Source organism: Centropristis striata, chromosome 6 (genome assembly GCF_030273125.1).
Source record: "Centropristis striata isolate RG_2023a ecotype Rhode Island chromosome 6, C.striata_1.0, whole genome shotgun sequence".
Taxonomy (NCBI): domain Eukaryota; kingdom Metazoa; phylum Chordata; class Actinopteri; order Perciformes; family Serranidae; genus Centropristis; species Centropristis striata.
The window spans coordinates 7,121,205-7,145,668 of record NC_081522.1 but is presented as its reverse complement, the minus strand read 5'-3'; the positions used below and the strand labels follow the sequence as shown (position 1 = coordinate 7,145,668).

The window sequence follows — 24,464 nt, the reverse complement described above, 5'->3', positions numbered from 1 at the left end:
TTTCTTGCAATCATTTATGATGCATGAAAATCAGATGGAGGGCAGGAAATGATGAATCCATATACGGCACAAATTGGAAATAGAAGAAAATGACTGCATAACAGGTCTCGATGAAACTGCACACAGCAAGCCTCGTCAGAAAACTCATATTGGATGTGATCCAAACAAAATGGGGAAAAGCGTTTTTCCCACAACTTGACCAATTTGCACGGTGCAAGTGTCAATACAAATTAACTCGCCATCCAGACCTCACCGTGAGCCAGATGAACGCAAACAAGGATCTAGAGGACTGTAACTACTTTGTGTGTTTTGAGTCCACAACCTCTGAACCAAAGTATTATTAAACAACTGCTGTCTTGTGATGTTAAGAATTACTGTCCTTTTTTATTCCTGTTCCAACTCCAATACGTCCATGGATGCACCCCTGGTGTCAGGCTACTAGCTGCAGTGGTTAACTTAGCAAATTTTTTTCTACCTTGTAGTTCCCAGAGGATTTGGTGGAACTCCATTAAAAACCACAGTTGTGGCTAAAAAACCTGAATAGATGTCAAAGCACACTGTCATTGCATGGTGATGTATCAGCTCGAGGCATGTGTAACCCAACAATTTAATTGTTGACACAGCTCCTCAGATTTTTTTTGATCAACACCTGCTGCTGCTTCTCTGTGTGTTTGATGTTCTACCATTTTTCTGCAATCAAAAGAAACCATTTGGCCCTATTTGATAAATTGGAACAGTCGTAAACAGCACAAATCATAGCCATATACGCAGTGTTGGCAGTAGTTGCCTCAGACCCCGCCTTCAGTTTCCTGCCCTCCATCTGGAAACCCTGCTGATGTATGACGTCATATGCGATGAGTGAAGCCATTGATCCTGAGGGTGACATGAATGCCATAAAAGTCTGCGCAGACAACCTATCCAACAGCCGTCAAGATACTTAAGTCAGGAATTTTTATCCTCTGGGTGCCATGAATGTGCCAATCCATCTTGTAGTGTAGATATTCCACTGCCTAACTAAAGACTTTGACCTGCTAATGACCCTAAATTAAAGTTGGATATTGATCAAAGTCAGAAGGATTTATCCTCTGGGGATCATGAATATTTTCTAAAAATGAATGGCAATAAATCCAATAGTTTTTGAGATATTTTAGTTTGACCAGTGGTTGACCAACCTACATTGCAATCCACAGAACCACTGTGTTACCATGGCTACGAAGAATCAACTTTATGTAGTTGCCATGATATTTTAGCAGTACAGAACTTCTTAAAACTCGCCACTAGCGGCACTAGGCATTGTCTCTGACTGCACCAGTATCTACTAAGAAGCAGCAGTTGCTCGTCACTCACCTGCGCAGCATTAGTTTTGGGTTCTTGCTGTGGACATATTCCTCCATCAGCTCCAGCAACAGTGTTCTCATAATGTCAGTGTAGTATTCCAGTTTCCCATGCAGAGCCACTGTCAGCAGGGAGGCAAAGTAAACCTTGGCCCTGGCGTTGAAGTCATGACTGCGCTCCAGGGTACGGATAAACTACAAACACACACACACACAAAGAAAAAGGCAAAAGACTGGCTTAATTAATCATCCTGATGAAGCCTACACACACACACATACATACAAACACACCCACACACAGAAAAAAAGAAATCATCAACAGGCTAATGCTTGTGAAAACAATAATTATCAAGGTAAATTCATTTCTGCCTTGTAAAATATTCTAGCTAAGAAAAGATCCCAATTAGAGGATGACAAATCACCCACACATATGCAGTTAACACCTCAGAGGCTGTTTCTGTGCCAGCAATATTGAACTATTGGGAATCTTCACACATCTCCTTGTGTATGTCTTTTGCTTCACACTTCCAATACTGTACTCTGCTAAGTCACCACCAAGTCTTTAAATCAAGGGAAGAAAGCCTTAAGAATAGATATAAAAAGGGACATTACAGTATTATGACTAATTATGAAATATTTCAAAAGCTAACAGGGAGGTCAATAAAAGTTTAGCTCGGTAACTAAGGGTAGGGCTGGTGTGATTGTACCTTGTACAATTACCTTATATACCTTGATTGTACAATTATCAGCAAACCCTCTGAAGAAACCAAAGCCAACAATCAACATATTCTGCTACATTTTAGGAGGATTGTCTGCATAGCCACAGCCTGATAAAACTCATGGCTCTGTGCCATAAACCTCCACTGCTGTCCAAATAATGTGAAAACACAAGAAGGACCAATATTGTTTCACACTGCTTCATGACGGTGAAGAACAATGTAGAAAATGCAATGGAAATTTGTCTTTTCTGTTTGTTTTTGGTAAATTGTTTTCCATTGCATTTGGTTGCATTTTGTATTTATAGATACACTAACCTTTCCTCCTCAGCCAAGTGTAAAATATATATATTTTTTTCCCCTTAAATGAGCATAAAAGGAGGTGGATCAATATACACAACATTACAAATCTTTAGTCCTGATGTTTAGCAGGTACTGTACATAAAGTGCCACATTTAGTTAAGAATGTTAACAGGATATCAATAGTTTTGCAGGTATTTGTTCATGAACCAAAATACATTAAAAAAAACAACATTTTAACTTGATTATGGCTCTATATTTCAGAGGATCACGAAAGATATTGTGATTGATCCTGCAGCCTTCACAAAATTTCCTCCAATATATTTCTCTCAAAGGTACAAAAGTGAACCTGCTGGTGATGTTGGAGGAAAAGGAAAGGTCAGGGAATCACCCTAGTCATTAGGATGCAACATCTGAGAACCATGAGTGTCTAAATTCAATTTGATGACAAAAAGATGATCAGTGGTGGACTGACTGACTGACATCCCTACAACGCCGCTCTTTGCCTGGCTGAGAAGAAGATTTCTAAACTGGAGATGTGCTTTAAAAGTATCACACACACATTACAGCACTGCTGTAAACTCTGTAGGCATATACAGTACAGGCCAAAAGTTTGGACACACCTTCTCATTCAATGCGTTTCCTTTATTTTCATGACTATTGACATTGTAAATTCATCAAAACTATTAATGAACACATGTGGAATTTTGTACTTAACAAACAAGTGTGAAATAACTGAAAACATGTCTTATATTCTAGTAAGCAAAGGGTGGCTACTTTGAGGAATCTAAAATACAAGACATGTTTTCAGTTATTTCACACTTTTTTTGTTAAGTCCATAATTCCATATGTGTTCATTCATAGTTTTGATGCCTTCAGTGAGAATCTACAATGTAAATAGTCATGAAAATAAAGAAAACGCATTGAATGAGAAGGTGTGTGTCCAAACTTTTGGCCTGTACTGTATTATCAGTCTGTGACCATAGCTGACCATTCAGTGATTCACTCATGTGCAGTATAATTACATTAATGAGGAAGGTCTTTGAGTTGAGGAGGTTGGAGAACTGGTTGAGCGCCTGAGTCACTATGGCCCGTCGAGCCTCTGGAATGTCCAGCTTCCCTGTGATCATTACATCATTGGCACCGTCTTTAGAGGGCAGGAAGAAGACGCGGTCTGTGTAGGTTTTGTAGTCCAGGAAGGGGATTCTTCCCTCGCTCAGTTCGTTGGTGTGATCCTCCATCTCGATCATCAAATCTGCAAGATAAAAACAACAAAATATAGTACCTTATTCTTTTTTAATAAGCAGCTTTTCTCATTTTTGTGCGGCTCATATGTCTCCGACATTATGTTTTTTTGCGAGAGGCAGAGAGCTTTGCTGGGAAAATAATTTCAGCTGTGAAATATTGTTTTATATTACTGTTACTGCAAAACTGCTCCTTGTAATGATGATAACATGACGTTAAACAGGAGGATTTATTTAATTCAGTGCAGTACAATACATCAAAGAAATGTAATCAGGGTTGTGAAGCACTTCATTACTTTACAGCTTCTTAGAAACATGGATCCTTTGAGGGGCATTAGCGATATTGCAGAGCTTTTGCACAGCTGCACCGTTGGTACCTGTGAATTCTTTCTTGCAGCGATCCCTCACGCTCTCCTCCAGATTTTCAAGCTGATGTTTCACCTTCTCGTACTCCCTCTCTGCCTGTTGACTCTTTCTCCTGAACAGATTAAGCAAAAACAAAATTTGTTAAGGAATTTTAACTTTTTAAAAAACAATTTCAGGGGTCTAATTGTGGTTCAAAGACTCTAGTTCGAATCTGCACAGTTGGGCGATAACTTAGCCACAGTGTTTCCTTTGAGTCTCGCAAAAATGTTAGTGCTGGTATTACTTTGTTACTGTGGGTTTGATTGTTCCTGATGAAGGTTTTTTTATATGTGTTCAGCAAAAAGGAAAGACATTGGTGCATTGATGCTGTGATTTTGGAGAACCTTTAGGAAAAACTGAAAAAAAAAATGTAAATGAAGAGGATAAGCTATAATAAAACACTCCCTACAATAATATTATGACAATACAATTAGAAAAAAACACACATCATAATGCTAAGTACATAATGTAACAGAAAATGTGTCATTTTAGGTCTAATGTATTCAGCACCAAATAAAGCTATTGGGATTTCTGTTATTTAAGTTTATTGTCATGCAGGGAGTTACACCTCTCTGACATCTAATTGACCCCAGACATAATTAACATCCCCAACATCAAACGTACAAGCCCAGATTTTCACATTGGGTTTTCAAAAGGTCAGAAGAACAGTAGAAAGGTATTTCAAGGAAAATTGATTTTTACAATTATTGTTATTATGTGTACATGTAAGGCAGACTGGATGTGTGGGACCCCACACAATAAGGAAGTTAAGCCAATTTCAGCAAAACACAAAGGTTAAAAGGTCACAAGGCAGAACGCTGAGGCTGGGAACCACTGGTATAAAATATCACAATTTGTGAGTGTACTGTTAGCAGGGTTTTGCCAAACAACATACATAACTAGCTTCTCCTGCAAGAAAAGGTTAGTATATAAAAACTGTGTGAAAAAATAACTGTTAAAATGCCTTAACAGAGTACAACCCTGATTTAAAAATAGTGGGGAGGCTGTGTAAAACAAACAAAAACAGATTAAAGTAAAAAACAAATTAAAGTAAAAAACTAGGAGTGCAAAATTTATAAAACAACATCAGTTTGATGACAAAATATATTTTCTTTGTACAGTTCGTACGGTCACAAAGATATAAAAATTATAATATTTGTTTGTTCTGTTGTTTTATTAATGTTTTAGACAACTTTTTTGCAATCCGATTTGTATAATGTGACATTTAACTGGAGGGACCGAAAGTTTCTAGAACTTCTAATATTCTTAAAATGCAATTAGAAAAAGTAAGAATACTTGTTTTTTATTTGTGTAGATGACATTACCTAAAAACAGCGTAACTTACCTGTAGCAGTAGACAGAAATAGCGATGATGAGCAGCATGGGAACAATGACAGCAGGGATGATGATGTAGAGGGACAAATCATTCTTTTTCTCGTATTGCACCGAGCCGACCACCCACTCCCCTTTCCCAAACTTGATCTGCGGATAAACAGAAAGAGAGAGAGAGAGAGAAAGAATCTTATTAACTGCACAAGCTCTCGACATTTTAGCCATAGATTTATTCAGGTAGGTGTCGATGGTAAAGATTCAACAGCGCTGGAGAGGAAACTAGGACAGAGGAGAATCTACATAATTGCCCACAGTTCTGCTAAAGCAGCTGCAGGACCTTTCAGTATTTTTAAGTGCTGGGGCTATGTGCAAGTTGGTGAACAAATGCATAAGTGTATTGAGTTTGACACTTTATAATCAAGCTTTTTCTATGGAGGTATTCTGTACCTATTGATAGGCCGTCCATGTCACTTCTTTATGCCGCACACAGCCACAGAAATGAAACAATAGCTCACTTAGAGGAATTACCCAGAGGAGAGGTTACAGCATTCATCACAATTGTGGCTCGGCTATAATTAAATGTAATTATAAAGGGCCTGTAGCTACATGAAAACTGTTCAACCAGTAAAAAAAATGGGGTCCCCAGATGTACAGAGGACACGCCTTAGAGAACTACAGTAAAGATTCATGATCCATGCCTGCTCTCGTCACAAGTCTCTGCTTGTCTGTCAGTACATTTACATAAGCACTGCACTAAAGTACACATTTGACATACTTGTACTTGACTATATTCTTTTAATTCCACTTTATACTTCGTTCTAACTACATTTCAAGGGGAAATATTGTTATTTTTACTACATTTATTAGTTTTAGTTAGTTGACAAATGGAGGACTTTTGCACTAAACTAACAAACTACCCGACAATGAAAAAAAAGTAAAGCAGAAACAACTAGTCCACTGCTACTACTTTGATAATCATCATTCCAATAATTAGTTAATGTAAAAATGGCATTTCCATCTTCTTAAATGGGAGGATTTGCTGCTTTTCCTCATAATCATTTTTATTTATTTTTAAATTTGGGTAATTGAGCTTTTTGCAACCAAGCAATTTATCAATTAATTGAGAAAAGAATCAGATTGATTCAAAATGAAAATAATCCCTAGTTGCATTCCTATATAAATTAATGCACAGGCAATAATAATCGAATTATATAATATATAGAATAACACTTACAGGAACATTTTTCTTCATTTTCCTGATTATAGTTACATCATTTTACCTGTATTGGAGTATTTTTACAGTATGGAATTGGTAATTTTACTAAAGGATTTGAACTCTTCCTCCACCACAGTGTGAGTTTTTTTGACTTTGTCTGATCTGACCATTAAGTCCAGCAGCTCGGGCCGGGTGTCTCGGCGGTGGCGTCTGGATCGGGCGCTGGGCGTGGTGGAAGGTGGGTCCAGGAACAGCTTGTCATCCTGAAGCGTGTTGACCTGACAGGAAACGTCGCCCACAAACGCTTCAGCCTCTTTGGCTGTCATAGCTTTGGAGAATCCCCGACCCTGCAGGAGGAAGATCGACTGTAATTCTCAAAGTGTCAAGACTAAACTACATTGGAGGGAAATTAATTACTGCATTTAAACACCATCAAGTAGACACATCATATTTTCATTAGCACGGGATGGAAAGTTTATAACAGCCCTTTACTGTTCCACTACGAGCGCCAAAAGTAATTAGAAAGATTAAGATTATATTCATTGTAAGCACATTTCCAAGTAATTTCTTAGTTAAGACACTGTAGGCACAGCTCCAGTCAGTCCCACAGTTCTGGCATTGCTATATACACTTCTACAGCACACTTCTGCATCTACGGACATGCTTTCAATTATTCTAATGCAGTCTGCAATTTAAGAAAGGTGAAATTAGTAAATTAAGTAAACCACCGTCTGAGTAATTGAAAAGGCTTCAGACCTTTTGCTTTTTTAAGATTCCTTTCCTGACTATTTTACCTAAAGGGACTCATTTACCTAAAGACTGTCAGCACAAAGAAACTTTAATAAAGAAATACTATGGAATCTGAAAACTGACATATAGAACTAATAAGCTAGAAGACAAATCTACAGCTGATTTGATCGGAAAAGCAACTGATCAGTCGATTGACACAGAATTTGATCTGTACCTCTAAAATTCCTTAATTGTGATGATTTGCTGCTTTTCTTTGTCTTATGTGACAGTAAATGGAATATCTTTTGAAGTGTGAGTCTTAAGAAACAAAACAAGCAATTTGAAGGCATTGCCTTGGACTTAAGGAAACTGTGATGGACATTTTTCTGTATTTAAAAAAAAAGAGATTTTTTTCTCTTCTTTCTCTAATCTTTGGTTAATAATAAAGAGAGATAAATAATTTAAATGGTGTAAAGAGTAGTATTAACCTTTGATTTTTCCTTAAACCCCAATCATTTGGTGAATAAAAATATTTGATATAACTTATTTATTTATTTATTTATTTATTTATGTATTTTGCTTCCAATCAGAGGCAATTAAAATAAAGTTCATTAAATTCAATGTTTTTCATCGAGGCGCAAATGAATAAAATTTGGGCCAATATTGGAAACACGGCATGTAGAAGCTTGTTTTTAAACTTTGTTGGAATAAGAGAATATATTTGAATGTATACTTAAGGCTTAAAAAGGAGGTTAAAGAATATCAGTTATGTTTTTATAAGGTTGAGAATAAATGAATGCATTATATTGTACATTTGCCTCAGTTCATTTGACTTCTAAAACAATCACCAAACGGAGGTAAAATATTAAATGTACTGCTATTTGCATAATTTCTATAAGCAATGAGACCCATCAATAATATAAGCAGTGCAGTAACAAGTGCAATTCAGCATATTTTCCATTTTTATCCCTAAGTCAGAGAATAACACCATTTGTCTTAATTCCTCCACACAAAGAGGCTGACTTCTTAGAAACACTGCTGTAATATGACAACTGCGGCATTAAAAGGGAGCCAGGCAGCCGGCACTCACAGTGACGATGATGATGCTGGCCTCGTTGATGACCTTCTTGTTCAGCTCGTTGAAGGTGGGGTTCGAGTGGTAGTCGAAGGGCTTCAGTTCTCTCGCCCAGTTGTCCAGCTTGATGTAGGTTTTAAAGGCCGAGTTCAGGGTGTTGTTTACTGTTGGAGACCGAAACTGGATCACCGTGTCGTTCTTCTCATGGGCGTTCTGAGTGAATCAGAGGGAGAGTAAAAATATCAAAACTGAACATAAAAAGTAGTGCAAAGTTGGTGTTGACAAGTAAAACAAAGGTGAATTTAACAGTATTCAACATAGAAATTATGGGGACAAGTAAAAGCAAAGAGTGGGTGTTGAGGGCATTTTTCAAAGAGGCAGTGAATTTCTGTTTTTATTGTGTGAGGGGAGAGTGTTTCGGGGGTGGCGGAAAAAAGCTGGATGAATGGGTAAGGTAAATTATGTGTCTCTTTTCAGTTATTCTATTTAAATCCCAATCTGCCATCGTAGAATAGCAGCTTCTGATGAATCACAACTCACACTGAGTCATTCCTCCTCTGGCTTTGTTTATCTGGTTTTGATTAACTGGACTGATGGTGATATTTCTGTCACTCTCTGATTGTTTCGGTGCAGGGCTGACAATGCTGTGTGTGACAGCCAAACCCCTACAGTCCCACACACAGTTTACGTTTTTCAAAAAGGACAAGGCGAGATGCGTAGGCTACATCAGATAATGCTGTGAAAAAGTCACGCAGAGATACTATAAAGTTTGAGACTGGTAGTATGAGATAAATGATTTTAGTTTTTTTTTATTTATACACTGAACCTGAACTTGCTGCACTTTCAGACCATATGTTGCTCTGTGTTTGAAGGATGGGTCAAACATTTAAAGCCAATGGGTTCCGAGATTGTATTAAACTGAGCTGACAATCTTTTGTAAAAGATATGTGATTATGCTATCTTAGTCAATGTTTAATGGTTATTTAATCTGTTGTCATAATGTTTTGCAAATTAAAGCTGAAGTATGTTTCTGAAAGAGTGCCGTTTTATCAACACTGCCTAGTTTTATTCAAAGCGAATTTTGAAATGTCACATTAGAGTAAATGCGAATTAGGGACGTTTGCATTATCTGGTTTGGCGTGAATAAACAAAGCTGCATAAACATAGCCTACTTTCTTCAGTGCAATGCATTGCTGTAGGCTAGGTCAGTGAACAGTAGAAGAAGTAGATTGTGCGAGAGAGAAAAAGCAAAAAAAAAAAAAAAAAGAGGATGAAAGAGAGGATGCTAATTGCACAACTTTGGCCACCCATGAGAGAAAATGGAAAGAAGTCTTCAGGAATTTAATTTGGCAACTCATAATTGTTCTGTCAGTGTCAGAGGAAACAGCTGATCGGATGTAAGTTAAATGTTTACTATGTCAAAACTTATTCGGAAAAAGTGTTTCCGTCTCCTGTTTAATGCATTAACTATTTTTCCTTAAAGACAAAAAAACACTTAAAACTTCTATGCACATTTTCAAAAGTTTTATTGGATTTTCATCAAGCTTTTCTCATGCAAATTTTCACAGTTCGCTTACTGGGGATTCACACCGGGCGCATTACGGAAGCATAGCGAGCCAGCCGGATACACGCGAGATAAGAGAACATGCGATAATCCTGAGATCCCGTAATAAACTGTGTGTATAAAGTAAACAACAACAACAACAACAACCAACACCTTACTTTGCTTCTCTGACGTGGAAGATCTGTTGATCTGACCATCTATCCTTATAAAAACAATATGTTATGTCATAAATGATTGTATGATGTTCCACTTCAACAATCAGTCTCTTGTCGTCCGTGTCGCCGATCCTCTGAGACCCTTTGATTGATTGATTGCTGATCTGGTGCCTCTGTCATAACATAATGTTGATGTGTGAAGTAGTTTTAGGCTGCATGAACTGCGTATTGTGTTTTATTTTGAAAGGGGGCGGAAGTGTATTACGTTGATTTTGAGTCGGACTTCCTGTCTGGTGCGATCTGCTCTGTTGAGATTTACGAGGTTTAGCAGCGGCTCGCGGAGAAAATAGGAATGCTACCTAATGTTCACGGAGAGCCGCTGCTGAGACGTTGCTGAAACGTTCCGCATGCTCTCATTGATTAGAGTGGCAGCGTAATCTTTTATACTATAACTAGGCTAAGTTTGAAAGTATTAGCCACAGCTCTAGAAATATCTGTTCACAATTACAAACAAGAGTTGCAGGGTCTTTGCTAACAACAAAAAAACCTGACCCACAATGTAATCAGCATGTTTTTGCCACAAGCCAACAACCACAAATATTTGGGTCCAGTTCAGTGGATAGACTTAAACCAAGAGAAGCTTATGAAGTTGACCAGCCAAGGCCTTTGAGATAACAAGCATACATCGGCTGCTAGTTTGCAGCAGCCAGGAGTCTTTTCAAATCTCTGCCGTCCCCTGGGTAGCAGGGGACCAGGCGCTTGGCCGGGAGCGGCGTAGTGAAGAGCGGCATATTCACATAATCTTCTGCAACCTTAATGCTGGTATTAAATTTAGCCCTTTAAATGAAATGAACAAAATCGCTACTGCTTAACACTGGCCTGTACACTGGAGGGCAGGCAGCAGCATGCTGTGTGAAACTCCTTTAAGTTCCCTGGCAGAGTCAATCCTACTTGATTAAGCTGGACAGGGAACATAGTTATAATTTGGTGAGGGTGAAACAGTGGAGCTGCTATCTGCAATCTTACAGGTTTTAAGGATTTATGGCCTAAGAAGTGAGATGAAGTAATACTGGCTTATGTGCTCTCACTGATCAGTGGAATTATGTAGGAGTGGAGATGTGTGTGGTTGTTGGTGGGTGTGCATGCTTGACAGAATTTGAATGATTCACCACTGTAGTCGTGGGCTCATGAGATGTGGGGAGATCGATGGACAGTGCTGCTACTGTGAGGGAGGAACAGATGGGAGAGCAGAAATACTCGGAGACAAAAAACATAGGGAAGAGAAAAAGTGAAGTAAGCAAAGAAATGATGACTTTTAGAGGAGGATAATCAACAGGCCGATGGGAAGATGGTGAGGAAGAGGCTGATAAATAAAAAGGAATAGAAAAATAAATGGAAGACACACCTCAAAAGCATCTGACTTGTCTCCTTGGACCTGCAGAACAGCAGTCTGGATGAGGTCGAAGCCGGTACCGGTCACCACAATGTTCCTCCCTCCACTAAAAACACACACAGAGAGATACACAACTCAATAAAACCCATATATGAGCACAGATATCACACACTGACAATCTCATGGGGAGAGTGACGGGAAGACGTCTTAAATTGCACCTGGGGTAATTTTCACCGGAGATGAAAACAAATTAGTTTAGCCTGCGAGCAGCGTATCTGTTGTCTGTTGTTCCAGTCTGCGTGTCTAATCACACGCGCCCTGGTGCTTTCAATCGGATAGAAAAAAAGCAAGGTAACGTCTAATGCATCCATTTTCAGAGATCATCAAGCAGTTTGGTAACAACATCAAAGACTGGCATTTGTGTCCCCTTCAGCGATTCAGAAGTGGGTATGGGAAACATTCTGCACACAAATACAAACAACAGGCAAACTCAGCAACTTTTGGAGGACAAATCATACTTTAAAAAGAAGTAAAAGGTTCCTGCCATTAATAACCTTTACCAAGGTTTCAGACAGATAGAAGCTTGCGGGGCAGAGAACAAGGCAGGTGCCTTTCTAAGTGTTCAATTTTTCCATCACGGTACTTTTCCATACGACCTTGTTATCAATGTCAACTAAGCAGCCTTTTCTTTTCTTTGTTGGCTCCTCATCTTTAAAAACAAAAGCACAGGGCGAGCTATTTAAAGGGCCAGTGTATAGAATTTATGAGTAAACTACTGGCAGAAGTGGATAACAAAATAATAATGTTGTAATTATCCATTCATTAGCTTAGAATGACACGTCGTCATAAACCCACATTTTGTCACATGGCAGGAGCAAGCATCAGCCTTTCAAATAACTCCAATGTAAACCCATCTGTGGCAATAATAGAAGCTTAGAATAAACCACATAATACAAATAGCGTGACGGTTTGTTCAGGGAGGAAGAGGTGGTGAAAGGGTCAAACAAACCCCAGGGGTTTGATCCAGGGAACTGGTGCTTTTGTCTCGTGTCAAACCAAGAGTCAATATTGCTACTTGGAGCAATTCTTTCACTTTAACCTTAGTCAAGTGTTTTTATTGCCTAAAGTTAAACGTTTCCTGTGAACACTAAAGTTTATTTTTAAATGCACTGATGCTGGGAACTAGCAGAAAGGAACAAACATGTGCTAAATTGTCGCAGAAGGGTATATTGTATCACACACTGAGGGCCGAGGCAGTGTAGGTGTGAGAAAATGAAGGGTAAAATGTGACATGACATGGGCAAAAACTGGAAAAACAACACCCAACAAATACCACAGTTTCTCTTGAACTCTCATTCAACACTGTATGTCTCCAGGTTAGGTAAAAGCAATATTACAATAATACAACAGAATGCTGCTACTTTATACTGACCAGACAAAGCTTCCTTTGGGGTGGTAGTCCAGCACGATGGGATTTTCCACAAATTGGAAGGCAGTTGGGATGGCTTTTGTCGTGCTCTTTCCATACTTCATGGTGACGACGAGAGGGTCAGAGGGCACCTTATCTGCTCGGTATTCTCCTGTCCTGCAGGTGATCTCTGTACCGAAGTGCTCCCTGCAAAGACAAGGACATAACATTGACTGGCTGGAGGAGTGGGGTCACACAAGGTCACCGTGCTGTGGAAGCCAACATGGCAGCAGTTTGACAGCTTGTTAAATCCTGGCTTTGCTGCTCCTCTAGCTCGTTATTTTCCCGTTACCTCTGCCTAAAATGTCACCGTGGACTGGGTTTGACAGAACACCCGTGGTCACAACAACGAAGGCAAATGGTAAGAGAAAAAAAATCCCTGCTTATGACACCAAAGTTAAGGTCAATTCCATTTTTGCTTCAGGAATGTGAGAAAAAAAAATCAATTTATGGCTTCAAAGTGTGCATACTGTAGAATTTGCATAGAATACAATGTTTGAATAACAAGTAGCACTTATCAACTGACGAGACTGAATTGAAAGAGAATTGGGCTTTGGCGTGAATGACAATTATTGAGGAAAGAAGTCCTTACACTGTGCAGTCCACCCCTCCGATGGTAACCTGGACATCACCTTTACTCCCTGTGTCCAAGAATTGTCCAGAAATTGTAATAAGGGTGCCCCCAGCCTTTGGACCTTTAGAGGGTTTCACTGTCTCGGGAAATGGGTCCTGGGGAGGAGGAGAAATGGGGAGTGAGGTTGCAGGACACGGCATGAATACATACTCATCTCTCCCCTGCAATGATTTACATGCTCACACAAGCTCCAACCCACGGGCTCACTCACACACGAACAACAAGAACAACACACACAATGCTATGTCACACACACAAATTTCCTCTCACCCTCCTTGATCTCCTACTCTCTATTAGACACACACACACACACACACACACACACACACACACACACAGACACACACATACACACAGACACACACACACACACACACACACACACACACACACACACACACAGAAGCACCACATCTGCCTCAATTTGCTGAGCAAACAGTTAGGCGGAGCACTCCCCTGTGGGGAAGCTTTAGCGGAGCCAGAGATATGAAAAGCCAGTTTAATACTTTAACAGGCTACAGCGTAGCTATTTGAGAGAAAAGGGGGCCTACTGCACAGCATCTGGTTAAAGAGGAATGCATACACATTCTGGCTTATCATACACTGAATTACCATTGTAATATGACAGCATCTAGCCGCTTAATTTAGTAATACATTAGGATGTTGTACATTCCACATAAATGACATTCCCTTAGTGTGTTCTGACAAGCGGCTCTTTTCAGTTAGGAAAAAGAAACCATAAAAAAAACAAAAACAGCTGAAAGCTTTTGGATGAGTTCTGGGTCAAAAGTACAGCAGGGGAGAGAGAGAAAGAGAGAGACAGAGTGTGTATGTGTGTGTATACGGTTGAGAACTTACTCTGTAGGTGAAGTACAAAGCAGAGGTTCCTTTCTTCCCCCCCTTCACCTCCACCTCCACCTGGCCCCAGTTACTTGTGTGTCCGTGAGCAGGGCCAATCTCACACACCACGCTGGACAGGACAATGAAAAAAAGATGAGAATATATTTAGGAATGCTGCAGTAAACAATTATTTTAATTTCAATTAACATACTGATCTTTTTTTTTTAATTAATTGAAGCTTTCCTCTATAAAATGGCAAAAAATGATGGTCTGACACGATATCTTGGACACTCTGTGTCTCAGGAATATTTGACATGTTTTGGGTTAAGTTTTTGTCAGTCAAGTAAGCACTGAATTCACTTGTTTTAATTGGATAAAAGACGCTTTTCAAGATTAAGGAACAACTTCAGACGGTTTGTTAGAGCACTTCTGAACCTAAAGTTACAATCTCAAAGATCTCAGATTTGTTCTCTTTCGCGGGACCTATGGCAGAAAGGTGTAATTGCAGGTGTGGCTTTGGCTCTCATTTTAACATTCACTTGTTTTTGAATTTTCGTAGAGTGTAGTAGAGACTGTTTTGAAGTGAGACGGTTCACTGATAAGTCAGTTCCACCATCTGTCACGTAGGTTTCGTTACTGCCATGGCCCTTTAAGAGACAAGTGAGCACAGATTATGAATCAGAGTCACTAAGGTAATTTTTTTTGAACATTCACTGACACTGAAATGGCATTTTTCAGACAGACAAATCAGGAGAAAATAAACTTTGTTCAAGACCCATCTCTGTCTCAGCAGAGATGGGGCAACATAGCATTAGCCAAACAGTACCAAAACTGTTCATTTCGCTGCTCAACTGCTCATTTTGGTAATGCTAAATGTAACTATGATGAGCAATTATCTCAACCACTATTGGGTGATAGAAAATTGTCACAAACTGTCTTTAATTTGACTTGTCTTACTTCATTTGGCGATGGATAGCAACTAAGAAGATTATTATTTTTAAACAACAACCACGGTTTTTAACTCTTGTCTGTGCTACTTTGACTTCCAGCCTGGAAAGCTGCTCCTTTAAAAAACAAACAGATCTTTGTCCAAATGTATCCATCTAAATTAACTTGTTCTGAATCATACAGATATTGGCAGACACATTAGTTTCGTGTCTTGTTTTAGTTGAGTGGAGGAAGTGGTGAAAATAATTAACTAAAAAAAAAAAAAAAGGCAGTGAAAACAGGTTCATCTGACGACTAAGCAGAAATGTACGCAGTATGATTTTTAATGCCAGATTGGCTGCTTCTAGCATCTTGGAAATTGAGCCCTCTGGGAATTTAAGCACGCAGCCGTGTCTGGAGTTGAGTAGGCAACGTCTGATAGACCAAACACGTCTTGGTCCTCAAGGAGAATGTGTTGGTGATGAAAGAGGTCAGCATAAAATGGCAAGCCTCATTCAGGCTAACAGGTGGGCGACGCGCAGACAATTAACAGCTACAAAAGTGATGTGAAGGAATGAAATATCACAGTGGAAAACCTGTCAAATCTGAAAGCAAGTGAGCTACAACATGCTGTAGACCATAGAGGACAACTAACAACAAGATGAAGACTAGAGCAGGCCCGTGAGCTCCAGAAGTGGATGATTTAAGGGTGAAAAACATTCCATCTGGCCTCATAAATCCTGGTTTATGTCTCATCATGCAGATGGCGGGGCAAGAATTTGTCATAAATGTGGATCCATCCTGCCAGGTGTCAACAGTTCTGGTTAGTGGCTGTGGGGCAACGATGTGGATGTTTTCTTTTTCACAGACCATTTCTATGAAGTGAACACCGCTGTGGATGAAGTGCATTTGCGAGAAAATTTAATCCAATGGGTGTTTTTTGAAGGAACAGAGTGTCTGCAGCATGAAGAGACCACCAAAAAGCTGTGGCAAATGTGTGATGCTATCAAATCAGTGCTTGGGAAATTCCTATCTTAAAAGATTCAGGCTGCTCTGACCGTTTGTGGCCTCAGACAGTATTCAAAGACTGACATTCAGCGGTGGAAAGTAAAATTTTGATGTACTTTCTGATACTTTGCATGTCTAGTTCAATACATTTCAGATGGAAATATTGTAACTTTTACTTCACTACATTCATCTAACAGCTGTATTTACACCAATGAAGCACACGCAATACATTGTTAAAGATTAAACCAGTGGCTCCTAACATTTTTGGCGTGTGACAAAACAACAGTGTCTAGTTTCAGATGTCTATGATTTATTAGAAGTTCCACTAAAGAGACGTTTCCCCTTTTAAACTTCTCAGGTAGTTTCTTTTAACAGCTGTTCGAGCTTCAAAAAGGTCAAATACTGTATTTCACAAAGAAAGCTAAGTTTAGAGAAAAGTTTGACAAATAAATACAAATTAGTGCAGCAGAACTTGATTTTTTTTCTTCTTTCCTGCTTTTAAAAAAAAATTAATCATCTCACAAAATGCTGCTTTTGATAAAGGGGTCTGCTAAATGAAATTGTAACATTGTAACAAAACTGGCTCCACTTCAACTAGCTACAGCAATAAGATGCTGCTTACACATAAATGCATAAGAAAGAACAATCTAACAATGCGACATATAATAATATATCAAATACAGGGGTCATTTAGTTTTGATATTTTTGGTAATTTTTTATATTGCATCTGTATTCGAGGTACTTAAACCTCCGAAATACACAACCCGAAAAGCATGTCTTTAAAAGAATAAATCACCAAAATTACACCATTTATCATAGCCAGAAATTTTAGAAACCAAAATATATTGTTAGATTTTTAAATTCCCAATGGTCATCAAATAAATCATTTGTGACAAACGATTCAGTCAGGAAAATAATCTAAAATCTAAATTAGTGATATTTCATCAAAATCACTTTATTTCACAAAAAAAGCTAAGTTTAGAGAAAAGTTTGACAAATAAATATAAATTAGTGCAGCAGAACTTGATTTTTTTCTTCTTTCCTGCTTTTTTTTTTTTTAATTAATCATCTCACAAAATGCTGCTTTTGATAAAAGCGTCTGCTAAATGAAATTGTAACAAAACTGGCTCCACTTCAACTAGCTACAGCAATAAGATGCATACATAAATGCATAAGAAAGAACAATCTAACAATGCAACATATAATAATATATCAATTACAGGGGTCATTTAGTTTTTATATTTTTGGTAATTTTTTATATTGCTTCTGTATTCGAGGTACTTAAACCTCCGAAATACACAACCCGAAAAGCATGTCTTTAAAAGAATAAATCACCAAAATCACACCATTTATCACAGCCAGAAATTCTAGAAACCAAAATATATTGTTAGATTTTTAAATTCCCATCAAATAAATCATTTGTGACAAACGATTCAGTCAGGAAAATAATCTAAAATCTAAAATAGTGATATTTCATCAAAATCACTTTATTCTGCATGTCTCATTTAGAAATTCTCCACAAATATGCTGTTTGCATTAACCAGATCCTTATAAAAACATTAAATTACATAAATTCTGTGCTCCTCAGAGCAACTTGGAAGCCATGAATGACTCGGCTGAGACCAACAGTCACATGACAATTGAATTAAAATTTGACTGAAGTGCAGGCTGTTTACATAGAGCAGAACAAAAGAGGTTGTTACAAAAGTAAATAGTGCACATATTATGCTGTTTCCACAAAGGTGCAGGACTTATTTATATATTGCAATTAAAAAGGATCAGTCAATATAATGCGACGGGGACAAAAAAAAACCTTGAAACTGCTGAGGGTTCGGGGGATTCGGAAAAAAACATTATGAATGCAGGACTGAATGCAGGACCAGAATACTTCTTCCACCGCTGCCATTCAGCTTTTAAAAGAGTTTTCAACCTGCATCTGGAGAGTCTCAGATCAATACAGTGGCATAATGAGCAAATTAAAAAATGCACTCTTGTTACCTTGAGGAAAGCAAAGCCCTCCCTGGCTAATAACATATTCAGAAGTTTTCCAAGTATTTTTTGTAAACCTGCCCAGATGCAGGTTGACCAACAGCAAACAATACACACAGTCTGTGTGCTGCTGGTGCTCATATATTTGCATTAATATAAGTGTGTCTGTATTATGTACCTTGTTGAGACAGAGTACTTGTCTCCCTGATGGATACAGATCTCCCCGGCCACGGTGATATTTTTTATGTCTTCTCTGTGGATGCCGAGGTTGGAGCCCCGGATGGTGATGGAGATTCCTCCATTCACGGGGCCGTACCGAGGGATGATCTGAGAGGGGAGATACATTGGTAGGGGGGTGGGGGTGTGTTGATAGGAAGAAGGGATTTTAACAGATTAGTTGTGCAATAATAACCTACAAGAGATTTATACAGTCTGTTTAAGTCCGCTGAATAGTTTTAGTGTTTAATATTCAACACCATGGTGGAAAATTACATCCGTACTGTGTGAGTCATGCTTGCATGTATGTTTGTAATTACTTGAGGAACATAATATATGTGCTGATATTTTATGTAAATGCATAACCTGAACATACATGTCTGTGCTATTTTACAGCTGAACAACAATCAAACATGACAGTAACTGTAAATATTATTTAACACATCATTTTGAATAATAAAAAACACATAAAACACGACAGAGTCTACAGCTACACAAGCAGCTCTATGAGGCGAGCATAGCGTAATGCTCGCAATTATGATGCAAATGTGCTGATGTTTAGCAGGAATAATCTTAAGCATGTGCACATGCAGAAGCCTCAGAGGCTCATTGTCATGCAGGTTTAAAAGCCCAACTTTACAGCAAAGATTAACATGTTTACAGCCTGATACAAAAAATATTTTTTATCATTAGTTTTCCAGGTATGTGGTCATAAGCTAAAGTAGTGGACATATTAATATTATGGCCTGAGGGTGGTGCTGGATGAAAAATCAAGGGATTACCAAAGTTATTACAATTCATCCTGAGGGGGACTAAAATGTGTGTTCAAAATTTTGCAACAATCCGTCCAAAAGTTGACAATATGACACTAAAACGGTCAACCTTATGGTGGCGCTGCAGGGGACACCAAAGTCCAAAGGATACATGCTCTGGGGACAATGAAGATCTGTACAAAATTTCAAATGTCATAAAACGTCTTGCCAGCACACAATACAAGAATACAATCTATCTGCAATATCTTTATCGGCCGATGTGTCGTTCTCGTTCACATTGACATCACACAATTAGTGATGGATTTTTGTCAATGACAATGAGGCACCAACAATTAAGTGAGCAAAGACAGAATTGATCCAATCTAGATGAGCTGCAGATCGGCCTAACAAGCAGACTTTCAACTCCTCCGTCGACAGAAAGAGGAGAGGCCAATAAAGTGCTCCGATCAATAATCCAATCACCGAAGTCGCTGTCTTCTCACGGTGAGTCGCACACCTTTCATGCACACATTGTTTTCAGTTCAAAGGTCAACATAAAGATGACAACACTGGAGCTACTCACATCAGTGATCCTGGGATCGGGGCACTCGACGCTGTAAGGATCCTCGGACCCTTGCTGGTCAGGACTGCACAGCTTCTCGTACACACACGCCTTCTGCTTGGCGCACCACACACACTTGTACTTTGGGTCGGCATTCTTACAGAGACTACAGTCCTCTCTCTCCATGGAGCAGTTGTACAGGGTGACTGTAGGGGAAGTAGGGGAAGAAAAAACACATTCTTTAATCTAATAATTTTCTTACACTTAAGGTCTCGCTTTTTATAATTAAATGGTTATGGTTGGTGTTATTGGGAATATATTATTGGTCAATGTTTGAGCCGGTAATCTTACTTTTATGAGAATTGCTCTAACAAATGCATTGGGCAGTGTTGTAAGATGAACAACAGCCAACTGGGGACAGGAGGATATCAGACACGGCTGCTTGTGTGCCTCGTGAACAAATGATGTAGAATGTGAAAAGGAAACCCAGACAATTTTGTAATATCTGGGGCCGGTTCACAGATTTCATGGATATGTTACATCTTGGTATTACATGAGTCACTGAATACAGAATGTACCATGCTGCATTGGAGGTGGGAAGTAGGGGAAAAAAAAGAAAAATAAACAACATATTGCCTTTGATAATCTGCATTACCTATATGTATTTAATCAATATTCTAATTTTCTCATTATTTTATTCTATCTCACATGTACATATCTTGGCCATTGTGTCATCTTTTAATAATATGGAAAACAATATTATTATTTTTTTAAAGAAAAAAGAAAAACAGGCCACGCAATCACCAGAATCCTTCACTTTCTGTCAAAACATGTTTGGTGATACAGTCATTACCAAATCATTTCCAGACTTAATTTTCAATTGAAGATTAAAGGCAGCTTCCTCAGATCTAATGGAGGCCCCACACTGGGACCAGCGGTGTACACACAGGGCATTAAAAATAAGGCTGCCACATTAAAATGGGAGAGAGCATACCGTTCAGTGTGCTGTCTATCTTCTTGCCCGACTCCTTGTCCTTCATGTAGAAGAGAACATTGGTCTCCTGCGACTTGTCGTAAGAAAACTGAGAAATTAGAAAAAAATGAATTATTAATACAGAATCCAGTGATTAATGGCACTTAAGCTCTTCTCGGCAAACAGTGTGGGCTGCCGCTCCCTCATGCCAAAGCAGGGGGAAAAAAGGAAGGGAAAAAAATGTATACCCAGTCTGGCAGATTTTCAGCTGAAGAAATCAATGTTGGGAAAGAACATAGCTGGGGGCTAGGTACTGTTTGAGCTTCCCAATCACAGAATTCACAATGTGGAGATGGAGCTAAAATAACTCCAGTGAGGAAGGTCTGTCCATTAGAGGGAGCTAGAGAATATCAAAGAGAATGCTAAAGGGTGATTTGATTTATAAGCCTGGAACATGAAGTCAGTTCATTGATAGAATGTTTTCATATAGGCTTTTTCAGTCCTGAAAAATATGCAATAAAGCGGTACTCTACAATAGACTTCACTCAGTTGGAGAGTTGTTATATATTTAACTTTCACAATCTACAAATTTGTCATAGCTCAAGGACCTGCTGAGTGGACGGCAAAGTGGCCAGAAACCATCCAAACAATCTTGGTAAGTGAACAAAAGTAGCAGCTGTAAATGCAGGGACACAGTAGGGTGTTGAGTAATAATAGCAGAGCAGTCATACTCACATTGAAGCCACTGAAGGTGTAGAAGAATGAATCGCCCTCTAAAGTTACTTCCTCTTCTACATTTTTCATGAGCTCAGTGCCGATGGTGAAAACATTATTCTGGAGAACCAAACAAATCAAAAACGCTGGTGAATTCATTTATGTAGATCCCAATTGCAGGACACTGTTGCTCTTGTTTTCCTCACTAAAGAGCAAGGAACATAAAATACTAGGTTGTACTACAGACTATTCTAGACCTTTTGATTCTCACCATGAGAAGTTTGGATGGGATGACTGGGTTCTGTATGAGAACACCACATCCAGAAGGCCCTTAATTACTGTTAACAATTGGTGATTAATGGAAACCAGCCCATCCTACTGTCTGACAGTTTTTCTGTAAACAGTATATGTATATATCTAGTTAATCTTATCTTAGAGACAAAATTTAAAGTCAAATTATAGTCATCACTATGTATTAAACAGTGTCTTTTATTAAGCACCTGCTGAAAGTTGAACATTTAGATCGTATAAGGATTTAGAACATTATGATTATGAGTATATGAAGGCCATCACTACACTCAATTATGTTTAATAAGAATTTTAGGTAAGTGTAGGGGTGATACCATTTGTTACACAAGTGTGCTGCCCATAGAAGCCATTTCCATTTGAATATTTTGAGATGAGACTCCTCTGAAAATGGACATGCCAGTTTTACCCTCCCCATTATTCAGCCTAAATTTGGAGTTCTATTTGGCCCCCTTCCCGACAAGCTATTACATGTCTGGTACCAATGAATTCCTTAGTTAATCTAGTTTCATATGAGTGCACTATAGCCTCGTAAAGACAGTTATACTGGTTGATTATCCGTGTTGAAATGTTTACTTTATACACTGGTGAAAAATTGTGACAAATCCAGTTCACTTTGGGCCTAAATCCATCCTGATTAATTCCAATAAATAATAAATCCATCCTTAATTAGTGTTTGAAAGAGCCAGTTAGTTTTCAAGAAATACTTTAAATTCTGTGTGTGTGCCACTTTACCTGGTAGTGTTTCAAATTGACCCCCTCCATGCTGATACGAGTCTTGTAGCCAACGGGGATCAGTGTAGGATCTGGATTCTCAAACTGAGGACACTTCCCTCCCTGAGAAGGCATCAAAACAAATTAGATACTCTCGCCTTGCATCATTTACATTTTAAATACGCCAACCACTTAACGGACACCCTCATCTGCGGGGACAGATAAGTGTATCGCTGAAACATCTGCTGACTTATAAACTGATATCCTCCACCCTACAGTATTTGTCACGCAAGATGGTGCCAGCTGATACCGGGATTTGAGTTTTTTTATTAATTTTGGGGGGAAATCTCAATCGCTCAAGCGTCCTATCACATGTGGTGATTAGATATGTCTTTTAAAACTTCTGCGGCACTTTTTACAGCATTTATTAAAACACATACTGTCAGAGATAAAACTCCTTGGCATGCCTTTGATGTGGTAACACTGGAGAGAACTCACCTGACGGTGCTTGATGATGCGGTCGTCCACCACATTGTCATCTATGTCGCTGCAGGTGTGGTCACGTATATTCCACTGGCAGCCCCACGAACTGGCCACACATGACATGCACCTGCAAAAACACAGGAATAGAGACGCATAAACACTAAAGATAGAAAATGCTTTCACACACATATAATTAGGCAGTCGCACACACATTAAAGCACACACCAACAAAACCTTAAAACATGCAAACTCATCAAAGAGCGTCCGGAACAAAAATCCATGCTGCTGACAACAAAATGGATCTCTGCAACTTCACATAAGCAAAGCTCGTTCATCACACATTCCTTGGCATGAAAGAAATGAAGAAAAAAAAATAAGGAGGGGGGGAAAAATGGCGAGATCGACTTTCATTTTTTGATTAATGAAAAGGAAACTGAGGCAATTTCCTCGGCTTGGTAATAAAAGGAGGAGAGAAAATGCAAGAGGTGCATTCAGAATTACCATGCATCACAATTTACAAACAGAGCCTTGATCTCTCATCTGTTCATGCACGGTGATACATTTACATCAAGGTTGTCAGTTGATGCTGTGTTCAGTGTCACTGTGTATTTTCAGTGAGTGACAGAGCAGAACTGATAGATTAAGAGTCTGACTCACGGTGTGTTTTCTGATTTCCTCACTGTTGCAGCACAGTTATAGAACTTGAACTCCCGTGTGGCGAGCTCCACAGTCTCGTTGACGATAATCCTGATCGCCACGGCCACAAAGTCTGAGGACACAGGAAAGGTAGGGTTAAAATGTGCTGCACTGGCTGTGCGGCACTAACCCTTTTTTGCACTGGCTGTGAGATATAAGTTTAACACATTTGTAAATGGGGATGTGGTCATTGGGAGTATTCAAGACTTAAACATTTCATAAGAAGACAAACGACATGGGATTCTGACACACGTAACCTTTAAACACTTTGTGACCTTCCATGACTGCAAAAACATTTATACTAATTGTGTATTAATTTATCAACTTAACAAGACTTCTGCAGAAGTCTGCAGCCATGCCAGTGGCTCTGTCGAGCTCTACTTGAGTTAATGTCACTCACTATGACAATGCAACCAGGCTGATGTTTAGCAGTCAATGTTCATTTCATGATCATTCAGTTTAGCAATTTAGCATATGTGCATAATGTTAATTAGAAAAAACACCAAGTACAAACGAGGGTTGTGGGAATGTCATTAGCTTTACAATTAATCCGCAATGGGACATGCACATGTGTACCAAACAATATAAACTAAACTTAAAAAGCTCTTAAGGGATAGACAGATAGACAGACAGATATACAGATAGAGAGATAGAGTTGTATGAGGTCTGCAGAACAGTCTGCCATGGACTGTAGGTAATACACTTAAATCCAAACTATC

The 24,464-nt window shown here is 38.8% G+C and overlaps 1 protein-coding gene across 1 annotated transcript in view; it reads right to left on the bottom strand.

Annotated features, from left to right (window-relative positions):
• Positions 1–24,464, bottom strand: part of plxnb2b (plexin b2b) — a 126,810-nt gene that overhangs the window by 16,807 nt on the left and 85,539 nt on the right. Inside the window, exons 9-25 of the mRNA XM_059334581.1 lie at positions 23,707–23,818; positions 23,065–23,176; positions 22,588–22,689; positions 21,568–21,666; positions 20,854–20,941; positions 19,881–20,065; positions 18,508–18,656; positions 14,424–14,535; positions 13,524–13,660; positions 12,896–13,078; positions 11,476–11,569; positions 8,367–8,564; positions 6,715–6,894; positions 5,345–5,481; positions 3,972–4,072; positions 3,376–3,605; positions 1,348–1,529 (exon numbers count right to left, since the gene is read on the bottom strand). Of these exons, the coding sequence (XP_059190564.1) occupies positions 1,348–1,529; positions 3,376–3,605; positions 3,972–4,072; positions 5,345–5,481; positions 6,715–6,894; positions 8,367–8,564; positions 11,476–11,569; positions 12,896–13,078; positions 13,524–13,660; positions 14,424–14,535; positions 18,508–18,656; positions 19,881–20,065; positions 20,854–20,941; positions 21,568–21,666; positions 22,588–22,689; positions 23,065–23,176; positions 23,707–23,818 (2,401 nt within the window). The remainder of the gene's footprint in view (positions 1–1,347; positions 1,530–3,375; positions 3,606–3,971; positions 4,073–5,344; positions 5,482–6,714; positions 6,895–8,366; positions 8,565–11,475; positions 11,570–12,895; positions 13,079–13,523; positions 13,661–14,423; positions 14,536–18,507; positions 18,657–19,880; positions 20,066–20,853; positions 20,942–21,567; positions 21,667–22,587; positions 22,690–23,064; positions 23,177–23,706; positions 23,819–24,464) is intronic.